At 43.5% G+C, this 15,204-nt stretch overlaps 2 protein-coding genes across 2 annotated transcripts in view; both read left to right on the forward strand.

Moving 5' to 3' along the window:
- The first annotated feature begins 508 nt into the window (after window positions 1–508).
- Window positions 509–8,146, forward strand: LOC112074601 (lysosomal amino acid transporter 1 homolog). Its single transcript, XM_024141748.2, is given in 9 exon segments — window positions 509–722; window positions 1,136–1,489; window positions 2,059–2,188; window positions 2,670–2,757; window positions 3,352–3,362; window positions 3,364–3,461; window positions 4,017–4,116; window positions 4,686–4,871; window positions 5,022–8,146. Coding segments are annotated over 8 exon segments (924 nt in total). The 5' UTR covers window positions 509–722; window positions 1,136–1,295; the 3' UTR covers window positions 5,139–8,146.
- Window positions 8,147–9,009: 863 nt separating this feature from the next.
- LOC112074603 (Golgi integral membrane protein 4) overlaps window positions 9,010–15,204 on the forward strand; it is an 18,644-nt gene continuing 12,449 nt past the window's right edge. The window contains 1 exon segment of the mRNA XM_070440595.1: window positions 9,010–9,958. Coding sequence (XP_070296696.1) covers window positions 9,772–9,958 — 187 coding nt within the window. The 5' untranslated portion in view covers window positions 9,010–9,771.

Consider the following 15,204-nt stretch of genomic DNA (forward strand, 5'->3'; position numbering starts at 1 on the left):
CTCGTTCTGTAGTACATAACATTAGATAATGTGTAATTATTAATTTTCCAATATAAAAAAATAGTAAAAGCTTAAAAGTCTGTGTCAGGGACAAGGGCAAAATAGTGAAATTGAGGTATAAAATGCATCTGAAAAGTAGCTTAAATACTTGATAGAGAGGTGTTTAAAAAAAGTATGGGGTGATTCCGGTGTGAACTTAACATACAACTATTTGTTATACTTTTTATATAATCCCCAAAATTGCCCCGAGGACATGGAGGTGCCCGTAGTTGCAGAATCACCCAGCTCCATTCTTGTGTATTTTAATCCTCTTGTGTTACTATTTTATTTTAAACTCTGCATTGTTGAAGGGCTCGTAAGGGAGCATTTCACGCTAAAGTCAACACCAGTTGTGTTCGATGCATGTGACAAAATAATACAATTCCATTTGACTAGATTTATCACACTACTGCAAACACCCAGCAGATGGTGCTACGTCCTTTTATCCTGGTGGTTCTCAGTTCTGCGCTTTCTCCAGAAAATGCGGAAGTGAAACAATTTAATTTGATGCCATTCCGGAGGACAGGAATGGGCGACAATAATTGATTGTTTACAATATAATATAATTATGGGATATTAAATAGCCTAGCGGAATATATCGCTCAATCAAAACACAACGGCAGCCGAGTTGAGATGGAGAGCCGTCGCACAGTAACACGAAGGTCGAGAAATCAACGCATCCGGTGAGAGTTTATGAGCTGCATTTGATTTGTTGACAACGTTGGTTGGTCTGTGTCTGTTGCTGTTATGGCTTTGCCAACAATTGTCTTTATTTTTGTGAGGCCGACAGACCAACATTAATTTGATGAGAAGCGATAGCCACATCAATGAATAGCTTCTGGTCTATAGACGATCAAATTGCAGCATTGTAGACCTATGCGACCCCAACAAAAGGTTATTACCAATATGCAAATGTTTTCTTAAATGGAGAAAGTATCAACATTGTATCAGAGCTGTCTGGTGCGTGCATGTTGTTGCTGAAACCAAAAGCACAGTAACAATGAATTGTATTTCTTTCCCCACCCGACACCACTCTTCCAAATCTCCCCAGCCAATTCGTAATTATATCAATGACCATGTGTATATTGCCTTGCAGACTCATCAAATGACATCGCCACACACGCTCGTTTGCCAACCTGTAGCCTAGGTGTGGCGGGCTCGAGGGCGGTCAGTGTTTGGTGTCAACAAACGAACACTTTCACATCATCGCGCTCGGATTCTTCCACGGAGGCAGAGGGACGGACATAGTCGCCTCCATGCCTCGCTTCCCGGGGAGGACTGCAGACGTGGCCGCTAACCTAACTTCCCCCGTGCTGGGTCGGCCACTGTGCGCTAACGGAACGCCCTGGATCCTCTACCTGTTCGAGGAATGCGTGGAGAATGTGTGGGAATACTGGAGCGTAGTCATCGGGCTGATCTCAATGTTTTGTTTCTTGCTGTCTACTCTACCGTAAGTTGTTCACCACTGCGTAAGGAATGCGTTCTCTAAGGGAAAAGTAGTTTGTATTTATAATACAAACAAAAATAGCTGATCTTGTGATCAACAGCTGCTGTATCTGACATTTGGTGTTATGATGATACTCATGACAGATTTGACCATTTTAAATGTAACCTTTGTTTAACTAGGCAAGTCAGTTAAGATCAAATCCTACAATGACGGCCAAACCCGGACAACATATTACATTTACATTTAAGTCATTTAGCAGACGCTCTTATCCAGAGCGACTTGGGACTCCCAATCACGGCTGGTTGTGATACAGCCTGGAATCGAACCAGGGTCTGTAGTGAAGCCTCAAGCACAGTGGCCTTTGACCACTGCGCCACTTGGGAGCCCATAAAAGATCAAATAGCCCATTAATGATGTATTACCATAGCAAGGAGAAAGTCTGTGGCTCTGCAAAGCCAGTTTATCAGGTTCTGAGAGACATCAAAGTATCTGTTTATGTCACACCAGTCTCTTCTTTTCTTTCCCATTCTCTCTTTCTCCATTGTATCTGTTCTCTCTCTTTCTACCCCCAGGCAAGTCTATGAGGCTTATCGCAATGGTAACGTGGAGGAGGCCATGTCTTTTGGCTTTCTGCTCTTCCTCTTCAGTGGGGACCTCAGCAGTCTCATAGGCTGCGTCCTGACCAGCCAGCTGCCCATCCAGGTATCTATCAACAGGCACAACTTCAACTTGCTCTTATATGCAAAGTATGAATATGGGCAGAGGCATTGGCATAGCACTCTGCCCAGACATGCCACGATGCACTGTATCACAGCTGCATTGAAGCATATTTGTAAAACATTCAGCATTTTGTTTAATCTGGTTTGTGAATGGAGTTAGTCAGGTACATTGTATCCCAATGGCATGTTTTCCTTAACCTTTCCCTGACCCTTACCTATGCCTACGTGCAGAGGGTGCCACTGTTGTCAAATCTTCTCTCTTTCTCGCTCGCTCACTCTCTTTCTCTCTCTTTCTCTCTCTCTCTCTCTTTTTCTCTCTCTCTCTCTTTCTTTCTCCCTCTCTTTCTCTTGCTCTCTTTCTCTTGCTCTCTCTTTCTCTTGCTCTCTCTTTCTCTCGCTCTCTCTTTCTCTCGCTCTCTCTCTCTCTCTTTCTCTCTCTCTCTTTCTCTCTCTGTCTCTCTCAGATTGTGACAGTAGTGTTCTACATCTTCACTGATCTCCTGCTCATCTCCCAGTTCCTCTACTACAAGATAAAGAACAACTCATGTAAAAGTAAGGCCAGATGGGGATCCTGATATTACACTGTCCGCCCAGTATGGAAACACAATGCCATGGTTGTGTGAGAATCAGCGTTGTTCCTTGTATTTATTTAGTGTGCTCCAGTCTGTGTACTCACTGATATGCTAAATGTATTCCCTATAGACAATGCTAACAGCTATGCCCAGTTGTCATACACATTAGGCATGGATATGACTGTGTGTGTGTTCAAGTGAAATTGCTAGTTCCCACTAAAAGTCGATGACTGACAAATTCTCACCTTGTAAAGCTCCTTTTGGTTAGTCCAGCTTGCCAGCCGAGGCTGGACCACAAGGAAGACATATTGGATTACTTAACAGTACATCTACACAGGTGTGTGGTGTGGGTGTGGTGTGTTGTGTGGTGTGTGTGTGTGTTGTGGGTGTGTATCTGTCAATAAAAGACAGAGTGACCGATTTGAGGACAAAAAGAGAGCGGAGGTCTGGTCACACCTGTTTAAGCCCTTCCCTACTTTCTCCATAGCTCAGGTATCTCACAGGTGTGTCTTGAAACAGGTCACCTCTACAAAACCAGGAGGGGCAGCAACACTGTGTGTGTCTCTTCCCCCAGAGCGCCCCACGTTGAAAGTGGTTGTGTTTCCTGTTGTGTGGGGCTTCCCACTGTGGCCCTCCTGATTCCTTCCCCAAGTTTCATCATGACAACAACACCTCTGCCAACACTGAGCGTGACGTGTGATGAGAGAGGAGACTCTCTCTGACTCTCTCTCTGACTCTCTCTCTCTCTCCTCTCTCTACTCTTGACGCGCTCCTCTGACCTCTCCTATCTGGACTACATCTCCTGCTCTCTCTCTACTCTCTCTCTCTATCTGAAACTCTCTCTCTCTCTGAATCCTCTCTCTCTCTCTTGACTCTCTCTTCGTCACTCTAGCTCTCTCTTACTCTCTGACTCTCTACTTCTCTCATGACTCTCTCTCTTCATACTTTCCACTTCTTGCTCTCTCTCTTTGAACTCTCTCTCTGACTCTCTCTTCTGACTCGTCTCTCTGTTCTACTTCTCAGCTAGCTCTGACCTCTCTCTCTCTCTGACTCACTTGCTGCTCGTCCTACTCTACTCGACTCTTCTCTCTCTCTCTCTCTCTGCATCTCTCTCATCTCTCATCTCTCACTACACCTCTGGAAACTCTTGGACTCTCATCTCTCTCTCTAACTTTCCTGCTCATCTCTCATGACTCTCTCTCTCTCTCTTTGTCTCTGTCTCTCTCTCTGACTCTCTCTTCAGAGTGCCTCTAACAGCGTGGAGATCTCTGGTTATGCCTGTGGATACCTGGCCTCCATATTCTACCTCTCCTCTCGTTTTCCACAGCTCTACAAAAATGTGAGTGACAGTATGTGGGTGATTTATGGAGGGGAGGTGGTGTAAGATGTAACAGGATGGCAGGTTTAGGGGACATGAGGAGGGGAAGAAAGGCTCAAAGTAGATGGGGCCAAAATAGAAGAGACGAATGAGGAACGCATGCTGGAATTTTTTTTAATGAGAACCAGGCGTGAGAGACGATAGTGTGTTGTGCTGAGTGATGTCACAGCATCTGGACTGGTGTCTCCTGAGAACCCACTGTCCCTCCCAATGTGATAACAGTTCCTAGGGATGTTCTAAGGGGGAGAGCACAGTACACAAACACACGTTTTGATCTAGTGAGTGTCTGTGTGAACATGCATGACTTACCAACAATAAATCATGCATACTAACACCTTGGCAAACATTGTGAAAATATGTTAGGAATGAATATTATTTTGGAACTTAATAAAATAAAAAGTGGGTAAAATTTAAGAAGTAATAGAATGGGGTTGAATAATTAACTACGTAACGTGTTTTGAGCCTAAAATCTTCACTTTTCTCTGTTGGTTTTGAGGTCTAGACGGTAACATCTCCCTGTCTGTCTCCAGTTTAAGCGGCAGTCTACAGAGGGTACGTCGTACATGCTGTTTGCCCTGGCCATGATGGGCAACGGGACCTACGGGCTCAGTATCATTGTGGTTCTACCAGCTCTGGCCGGCTCCAAACAGACCTTCATCCTCAAACATCTGGCCTGGCTCATCGGCAGCCTGGGAGTCCTCCTCCTAGACTTCTTTGTATCTTTTCTTTTTCTCAGAGATCATCATTTCACTAAAAAAGGGATAAGGATAAAGAAGGGAAGGTTTTATTTTTGTCTCTGTTGTTTAAGTGTTGGGATTTTGTTGACTTGTTGTGGTGTGTTTGTGAATGAGCCTTAACTCTCCCAGGTCACCGCCCAGTTCATCATCTATAGGAAGAACCGCTCCGATAAAACCAGCAAGAAGATGAATGTTCCTGAAGTAGAACCTCTGCTCTGTGAAGAGGAGGAGCTGTCCACGTTCTAGAGTGAGAACGTTATGGAAGTTCTAGAGTGAGAACATTATGGAAGTTCTAGAGTGAGAACATTTTGGAAGTTCTAGAGTGAGAACATTTTGGAAGTTCTAGAGTGAGAACATTTTGGAAGTTCTAGAGTGGGAACATTGTGGAAGTTCTAGAGTGGGAACGATTGTGGAAGTTCTAGAGTGCGGAACAATTGTGGAAGTTTCTAGAGTGGGAACATTGTGGAAGTTCTAGAGTGGGAACATTGTGGAAGTTCTAGAGTGGGAACATTGTGGAAGTTCTAGAGTGGGAACATTATGGAAGTTCTAGAGTGTGCTCAATAAGATCATTCTTGAAATCCTCTCCATAATCAATCAATCAATCAAATGTATTTATAAAGCCCTTTTTACATCTACAGATGTCACTTAGTGATATATATAAAATCAGCCTAAAACCCCCAAACAGCAAGCAATGCAGATGTAGAAGCACGGTTGCTTGGAAAAACTCCCTGTTGACTGGAGACCTGGAATAATCCGACAGATATGATAGTACACCAATGTTCCCTCCGCTGAAGTACAGGTGAATTAAAGGGGGTGTCTTATATTTGAGAAATGTAATCTCAGAACTATTCTCTCTCTCTTTGTAGGGGGGTCATGTGATCTATTCACTATGCTATTTCCTAGTACACTGCAGGACTATTGCCTGTGTCCGTGTCTCACATTGCTCTAGTCTAGTTTGTCAACGGTTAGAGCTCTTGTGTTTTCCAGGATAAGATATGCAATACACTTTGAACTGTTCACGCAGCGTTATCGTCTAGTTAAACCGTACAGTAGGGGACCACACCAGTGGTTGTTCCTGTATGTAGGTTTAAAAATGTCATACATTGTACTAGTGGTGTGTCGCAAAGTAGTGGGCTGCACCCACAGTGATGTATTTTACACTTGTGGTGAATTTGTTATAGTTTACCCTGGTTTTGTTCTATGAGCAGATTCTGTCGTAATTGAATCCCTATATAAGTTCTAGTTGGTAAATTGCATGGAGTGTTACACAGTGTTTAGATTGTGAATGTGCAGTGGGTTAGGCCTGATATCCTGTGCCTTGCATCTACATCTAGTAATGTGTTGCTGCAGTGGAGTGCTGATGTGTTCAGGCTGCTGCTTTTAAAACCAACAGTTCTTCGGCTGAAATCGAACCGTTTTAACTGAACAGCCTGTTTTCCTTATCTCCTCTCCTTATCTCCTCTCCTTATGTTATGGCCCAGTCATTTTACTTTCAGTGTCCACAAAGGAAGGGAGGAAGGAGGGTTTTCACAGTATTGAGTCACAGCCTTGAGCATTGAGTTCACCCCTTATTTTGGAGTTGTGTCCAGGGGTGTGTTCACTAGGAACCAAATGGAACAAAACGGGGAAGGGGCCTATCTGAATTTGTCCAATAGAAACTCTCGTTTTCGTTGCAAAATGTTTTCGTTTAGAGTAAGCGTTTTGAAACGGAAACCGTTTAAGACTAATGAATACACCCCAGTCTTCTATGTGTGTAGTCACATGTTCAGAAAGCGGAGGATCAAGTTTGTGTGGGAACTGGGACCGTTTTATAAGTTGATGTGTCATAACTTGGTAACATGGAGTCATGATGAGGGAATAGAACTACTAGAGACCAATGATTCGTTACGTTTTTGTACAGGTCACATCACTGTTGTTAGTGTGTCATGGATGTGATTGGTCGATTGACAGCACAGATTTCTCTACCTCGTCTTTCAGTGAGGGGGTTTGTTTATCTGGCCCAGGTTACCCCTGGTGGGAGGAGTTTGAGCTGGGTGAAAAGGGATTGTATTCGTTTTGGAAACGGGCTGCCCCCTGGGTGTGAGCCAGTGGTCACCGGTGAAGTCGGCTCAAAATAAAAGTGACGTAATTAAGCACGTGGAAAGATAAGTAGGATTCTGTTTTCACATGCTAAAGTGATAGTTTAAAAAAAAAAAAAATCTAAAGAATTCTGTCTTTGCATAGAAAACTAGTTTGATAATTCAAAAATTTGTATTTGATGGAAAATAGATGTATGTTTCTGGATGATGCACTGTGCTGCCTTGTTGACATGACCGAGTGGCTCAGATTACTGTTTGATTTGAGAAGGGCGCTCCTGCATCACCGCTATTTCACCCGATGACGTGATGGGCCATTGCCCGGTTCAACCTGGGCCAGTGTAATAAAATTCCCTCAGTGTCATAGGAGTCGTCCCTGGTGAAAATGTAAATATGTATCTAGTTAAGTGTTGGAGATATATAAATAAAGGAGTGCTTGTGTTTTGTTTTTTTAAGAGCGCAAACATGACAAAACATGATGTGACTAAGTATTTATTGGTAGAGATAGTCTAGAGTTACCGCTGGGCTTTAATAAGCACAGTTGTGATTGGTGGACTTTCCATGTGAAAAATAAGGAGTATTTCTACTTTTACGTGACGTATTGAAAAAGCTCAAAATGTGGTCTTTGGGAAAATAGCTGTTTACAAAATGGCTGTCCAGCAAATGATTGTGGCCATGAACGAAGAGAAATTATGATGCCACTTATTTTCTCTGATAAACCTGTAGATAGTTGCAGATTTTGTTGATTATTTTAAAGGTAATTATCGGTTGTTTCAGACTAACTTTTTGCCTTTCTCTTGATAAATTAAGTTTAATTCTGGTTTGCTCAAAGCCTGGCCTCTCTTCAATGTGTTTTCTATAGACATTTTCCAAACCATAGAATGAAATAATGAGATTTATTTACAGTCTCAAGAACAAGGAAAATTTATGAAATTATTTTTACTTGAATAATGACACACTGTATTGCTCTTTTAAGATACACATGTATTTATATTTATACTTAAGATAACATGGTATTGTATTTTCCTTATGCTTTGGCCTGTACGTTCCTTCCAATATTTATCTCATTGACGATAATGTCCCAGTATCTCAGCTTTTGTAGTTCATTGTACACAAGTTCAGCATTCCAATATGATGCTGATGTAACAAACATCTCAATAAAGTCCAGATTATATCCAATGTGTGTGTAGTTCTTTTTTGTTGTTTTGAGGCAAGATAACAAACAGGATGTAGTATTGTGTGCAGTATATGGCAGGCACACAGTTTCAGCAAATATGTATTACAGATACAGTAATTTAAATATATATAAACTATAAATATGGTTTACAAACTGCTTATAATTCCTTTAAGTCGTCCTATCCTGTAGCCTTTGATACATTGGTGGTTAGGTTCAATGGAATGCACAGTCTCTGCAACATATCATGTGCATTTTGTCATTTAAATATACTACGTTACAGTATGCTTATAAAAAAAATGATATAAATGTAACCTTAATTTAACTAGGCAAGTAAGTTAAGAACAAATTCTTATTGAGAATTACGGCCAAACCCGGACGACGCTGGGCCAATTGTGCGCCGCCCTATGGGACTTCCAATCACCGCCGGATGTGATGCAGCCTGGATGTATGTCCCAATGCTACGAGATGTTTGATGGGTGGGGATGGGCGTCGTTGTTGAGTCGAGGTGAGGGCACCACGCCTTTTGGACGCGAGGGAACGAGCTCAGAATTTCTTAAATGTACTGTACTACGTTTTCTCATATCAAAGACAGTACAGTGTGAAGACAGGCTAAAACTGCTTATCCAATAGAAATCCCCGATCGCGCTTGTATGCAATGCCATGGGGACAGTGTCTTCGGGTCGATCGGTCGTCTCACACCGAACTGCGCATGTAAAGGCTGTCAACTCAAAGATATAAAGTTGTTTTTTGACGAAAATGAAAACGTGTCAGTTTGTCGAGGTTGGAGTAAGAACATGTTCAACTACTTAAGACATTGTCTCTAATCTAGGTTCTGCCTTTATATTTCGAGAAAATGAATAACTAAAGGAATAATTTTTCACTTCTCTCATTGACTCCTCAAACCTGCCTGGTCTGTTTCGCAAGCATTCCCGGAAGAATTGTGATGTTGCGCCTCTGGGTTTAGAAACTCTGTGCTCATGTTCTCCATCCCCCCGCCCACACATTCCAAAAGGTGCTTGACCGAACCCTGACGTGTCCAATGAGGAAAGTAAGTTCCGTTGAGGGCGGGTAGTTTGGGATTTCATTGGGGAAGGACTTCCTCCGTAGTTGCCGTTGGATGGAAGCTGCGCTGCGTAGGTGACACGTAACTAAAATTGAAAGTGTTGTAGGCCTCGTACATATCGGGATTTTGATTTCTATTACAGTGATTGACAAAATCTGAACGCGTTGCAATGGGAATCTGTTACATCCGGTCTGGTTTTGTTTCCGAATAGAGTGAACATTGCTTCTACATTAAGCACAATGACAAATTCTGCTTCTCATGAAATATCGGAGTGAGTTTGCTCTGTGTAGTGTTGTCAAACGAAAATCCAAGGAAAAGTAAAAACAAACTGGGATTCCTTCGTGGATGTGGCTACACCGTTTTGTGGGCCAAAATGAATCCAACATATTCACTAAACTTGCCTCAACTCGAAAGTGTTTCTGCTCCCTCTGTTTAATAATGCTTGGGGACGACTGAGGTGAGAAGGGGTTTGAGGTAGTTATTAGTAGAAAGTTTAGACAAAGTTTGCACAGCAGTGACCCGACGATCGCTTGTGCAGGCGGCGGGGAGGGGAGCGATTCAATCATGGGAAACGGAGTGTGTTCTCGGAGGCAGCGGAGAGTCTTCCAGTCTCTCCTTCTCATCACGGTGGTTTTCGGAATGATTTATGGCGGGATGATATCGTATGAGATGCACAATCAGTTGAAGAGGACTGAGGCGATGGCTGTCAAGTACCAGCAACACCAAGAGTCGCTCTCGGCGCAGCTTCAAGGTAAATATTTTCCAGAACAGAGGTTTGAAGAAATAAAGGAAAGAACGGCGAGAGGGAGAAGTTCGAATGAGTGACTTGTATTTTGTACTTTTATGACTCCCTTTTCATTCTCCTTTAGCGATATCTGATTTTACAAAAAAAAAAAATTAAACAACGTTGCGAGTGTCGAAATCGTGACAGAAATCACTGTCACCGCTGTGGCTTATTTTGCATTTGCTGGCTCAGTTTCCTGTATGGGGGGGGGGGGGGTTGAACGTGAGTTTAGCACATATCACCCTCCACTTAGCCGTTAGCCAAGCATCATACCGGCGCCTAAGAGGTTATTTGGAGTTTGGTCGAGTCACATGGAATGTCCTTTCTTGATAAAGGATTTATGGCTGCAAAGTCGGACACACGCCTGGTGTCCGAAGGCATGCTCTGCACTTCTGGAAACCACTTGTCAGACAGGTCAGTAGGCTGGCATTCTAAACTCATAGGTCAACTCCCTCTACAGCTGCTTTCTCAATGTAGGCCCTGGCCTTTAGATAACGAAACCACCAATTGTATATTTGGTTGTACAATTGCGCTTTCTAGGTTAGTTCAAAACGTACACTTCAATTTTCATCTATTTTGTTATGTCACCTAGGTTAGGCTACACACATGGTGGTTGTTCCATGTTTTAAATGTACTGTATGCCCAGATGGACAGTCAATTAAGAATACATGGACCCGTTTGGACAGCGCTTCACTCAAATTCTGTCTGAGGTAACTCACTTCATCGTACTCACATTGCTGTGGAGTGATTCTTTTGTTCCCCTCGCTGTCATTCAATATCTACTCTCCACTGTTGATAGCATTAATGTGACCTATATTTAGAGATGGACTGTTACACAGCCCGGGGAGGGTATCGATTCACATTTCCCCCGATGACAACAGTGCAGCTGTTAACTGCCATACATTACTAAGACTTTTGCTGGCCTTCACGCTGCCAACGACTCTGGTGGTCGAGTTCCACCCAGTAGGCTAGTTACTGGATTTAAATGTTCTCTACTAGACAGTTAGCAGACAGTCTCATGCAGAGCAATTTACAATAACTGCATTGAAGTGAGAAGTCTAAGTTGCAATCAAAGAGATTTATCAGTCAAATACACAAAACAAAAATGTAAATGCAACATGAGTGGGAATAAGATCCCAGAAATGTTCCATAAGATTATTTCTCCTACAACAACATAAACTCACTAATTTGTTTATATCCCTGTTAGTGAGCATTTCTCATTTGGCAAGATAATCCATCCACCTGACAGGTTGTGGCATATCAAGAAGCTGATTAAACAGCATGATCATTACACAGGTGCACCTTGTGCTGGGGGGCAATAAAAGGTCAATCTAAAATGAACCGTTTTGTCACACAACACAACGCCACAGATTGAAGTTTTGAGGGGGAGTGCGCAATTGGCATGTTGACTGTAGGAATGTCCTCCAGAGATGTTGCCAGAGAATTGAATGTTAATTTCTCTACTATAAGCCGCCTTCAACGTCGTTTTATAGAATTTGTTAGTACGTCCAACCGGCCTCACGACCACAGATCACATCTAACCACGCCAGCCCAGGACCTCCACATCCGGCTTCTTCACCTGCGGGATCGTCTGAGACCAGCCACCCAGACAGCTGATGAAACTGTGGATTTGCACAACCAAAGAATTTCTGCACAAACTGTCAGAAACCGTCTCAGGGAAGCTCATCTGTGTGCTCGTCGTCCTCACCAGGGTCTTGACCTGACTGCAGATCGGCGTCGTAACCGACTTCAGTGGGCAATGCTCATCTTCGATGGCCACTGTCATGCTGGAGAAGTGTGCTCTTCACGGATGAATCCCAGTTTCAACTGTACCGGGCAGATGGCAGACAGCTTGTATGGCGTTGTGTGGTCGAATGGTTTGCTGATGTGAACAGACTGCCCCATGGTGGCGGTGGGGTTATGGGATGGGTCCTTTTTTCGAGCTTGAGACCTGGGACACACGGTTGTTTGTTCCTGGTACAACAGGGGTTTCTCTGGGTTTGTTCCTGGTACAACAGGGGTTTCTCTGGGTTTGTTCCTGGTACAACAGGGGTTTGCAGGGTTTCTCTATGGGTTGTTCCTGCGTACAACAGGGTTCCTCTGCGGTTTGTTCCTGCGTACAACCAGGGCTTCCTCTGGGTTTTTCTGCGTACAACAGGCGTTCCTCTGGGTTTGTTCCTGGTACAAACAGGCTTCTCTAGGGTTTCGTTCCTGGCTACAACAGGGGTTCTCTGGTGTTCCTGGTACAAACAGGGGTTTCCTCTGCGCGTTCTGCTACCTAGGCACAACACGGGTTTCTCTGGGTCTTGTACACCTCGATACAACAGGGGTTATCTCTCGGCGCGTTTGTTCCTGTGTACAACAGGGGTTTCTCTGGGTTTGTCCTGGTACAACCAGGGGTTTCTCTGGGTTTGTTCCTGGTACAACAGGGGTTTCTCTGGGTTTGTTCCTGCGTACAACAGGGTTTCTTCTGGTTTCTGAACCACTGTTCTAGACTTGATTCAATCCCTCCCCTTCCCTTCTCCACCTGCCTTGCCCCTTCTCTCTTCCTCTCCCCTCTCCTCTTCCACCTCTCCCCTTCTCTCTTCCCCCCTTCTATCCCCCCTAACTTCTACTTCTCTCTCCTTCCCCTTCCTTACACCTCCCCCTTTCTCCTACCTCTCCCCTTCTCTCTTCCTCTCCCCTTCTCTCTACCTCTGCCCCTTCTCTCTCCTCTCCCCTTCTCTCTACCCTCCCCTTCTCTCTTCCCTCTCCCCTTCTCTCTTCCTCTCCCCTCTCTCTCTACCTCTCCCCCTTCTCTCTTCCTCTCCCCTTCTCTCTTCCTCTCCCCTTCTCCTACCCTCCTCTTCTCCTCTCCCCTTCTCTCTTACCTCTCCCCTTCTCTCTTCCCTCTCCCCTCTCTCTACCTCTCATCTGTCTCCCAGTGGTGTGTGTTTTTGCCGTTCACAGTTTGTCTCTGTCCTGACTCCCCTCACCTAATCTATCAGGCCCGACTGTCTTGACTGAGAGAGATGCATGCGCCTAATCTAAAAGAGCATCACTGGGCGCACTGAGAAATGAACACGGCTGAGCTGTACAGCTCAGACCACTCTCTCATGTCTTGCGTCCCTGGTAAAGGTATCGGCTCCCAGTCTATGGCGTATTAGAGGCTCGACCGATTATGATTTTCAAACGCCGATACCGATATTTGAGGACCAAAAAAAAAGCGATACTGAGATAATCGGCCAACTTTTTTTTTATTTATTTATTTATTGTAATAATGACAATTACAACAATACTCAATGAACACTTATTTTAACTTAATATAATACATCAATAAAAATCAATATTAGCCTCAAATACAATAATAAAACGATGTTCAATTTGGTTTCAAATAATGCAAAAAACAAAAGTGTTGGGAGAAGAAAGTAAAAGTGCAATACGTGCCATGTAAGAAAGCTAACGTTTAAGCTCAGAACATGAGAACATATGAAAGCTGGTGGTTCCTTTTAACATGAGTCTTCAATATTCCCAGGTAAGAAGTTTTAGGTTGTAGTTATTATAGGAATTATAGGACTATTTCTCTTATTTCTCTTTGACTATTGGATGTTCTTATAGGCACTTTAGTATTGCCAGTGTAACAGTATAGCTTCCTTCCCTCTCCTCGCCGCTACCTGGGCTCGAACCAGGAACACATCGACAACAGCCACCCTCAACTACTCCAAGTCTCAGAGCGAGTGACGTTTGAAACGCTATTAGCGCGCACCCCGCTAACTAGCTAGCCATTTCACATCGGTTACACCAGCCTCATCTCGGGAGTTGATAGGCTTGAATTCATAAACAGCAGAGCTGCTGGCAAAACGCACGAAAGTGCTGTTTGAATGAATGCTTACGAGCCTGCTGGTGCCTACCATCGCTCAGACTGCTCTATCAAATCATAGACTTAATTATAACATAATAACACACAGAAATACGAGCCTTAGGTCATTAATATGGTCGAATCCGCAAACTATCATCTCAAAAACGAAACAATTATTCTTTCAGTGAAATACGGAACCGTTCCATAAATCTAAACATTCCTGTTACATTGCACAACCTTCAATGTTATGTCATAATTACGTAAAATTCTGGCAAATTAGTTCGCAATGAGCCAGGCGGCCCAAACTGTTGCATATACAGTTTGCATTGCTCTGCGTGCAATGAACGCAAGAGAAGTGACACAATTTCACCTGGTTAATATTGCCTGCTAACCTGGATTTCTTTTAAAAATATGTACTTCTGTGTATTGATTTTAAGAAAGGCATTGATGTTTATGGTTAGGTACACGTTGGAGCAACGACAGTCCTTTTTCGCGAATCCGCACTGCATCGATTATATGCAACGCAGGACACCCTACATAAACTAGTAATATCATCAACCATGTGTAGTTATAACTAGTAATTATGATTGATTGATTGTTTTTTATAAGATAAGTTTAATGCTAGCTAGCAACTTACCATGGCTTCTTACTGCATTCGCGTAACAGGCGGGGTCCTCGTGAGGCAGGTGGTTAGAGCGTTGGACTAGTTAACCGTAAGGTTGCAAGATTGAATCCCTGAGCTGACAAGGTAAAAATCTGTCGTTCTGCACCTGAACAAGGCAGTTAACCCACTGTTCCCCGGTAGGCCGTCATTGAAAATAAGAATGTGTTCTTAACTGACTTGCCTAGTTAAATAAAGGTGTAAAAAACTTTCTTTCTTTTTTAATCGTCGTCCAAAATTACAGATTTCCGATTGTTATGAAAACTTGAAATCGGCCCTAATTAATCGGCCATTCCGATTTTAATCGGTCGACCTCTAATGGGTATCTCTCAATAGTCTAACGTTTCTTCCTTTCCTCATTTCCTTTCCTTCACCCACACTAATCTGAGAAGTGGACAGGTGGAAGTACAGGTAGGCTTCCTTCCACCTTACTGCTTCCACTCCCCTCGTGTCCAGATCAGCGCCGGTAAGGAGACGTAGCCTACACAGAATATATGTTGTGGAATTTAGCCCTAGTGTTAAAGGGAGTTACTAGCACTGTGTAATAAATGCATACTTTAAACCTGTGATGTTGAATGCATGTACAATAGGCCTTTGTTAAGCTACCTATTGTAATAAAGCGACGTTCAAAGGCGCTCTGGCGACGTTCAAAGGCGCTCTGGCGACGTTCAAAGGCGCTCTGGCGACGTTCAAAGGCGCTCTGGCGACGTTCAA

The sequence above is a fragment of the Salvelinus sp. IW2-2015 genome, unplaced genomic scaffold, assembly GCF_002910315.2.
Source record: "Salvelinus sp. IW2-2015 unplaced genomic scaffold, ASM291031v2 Un_scaffold2713, whole genome shotgun sequence".
NCBI classification, from domain to species: Eukaryota; Metazoa; Chordata; class Actinopteri; order Salmoniformes; family Salmonidae; genus Salvelinus; species Salvelinus sp. IW2-2015.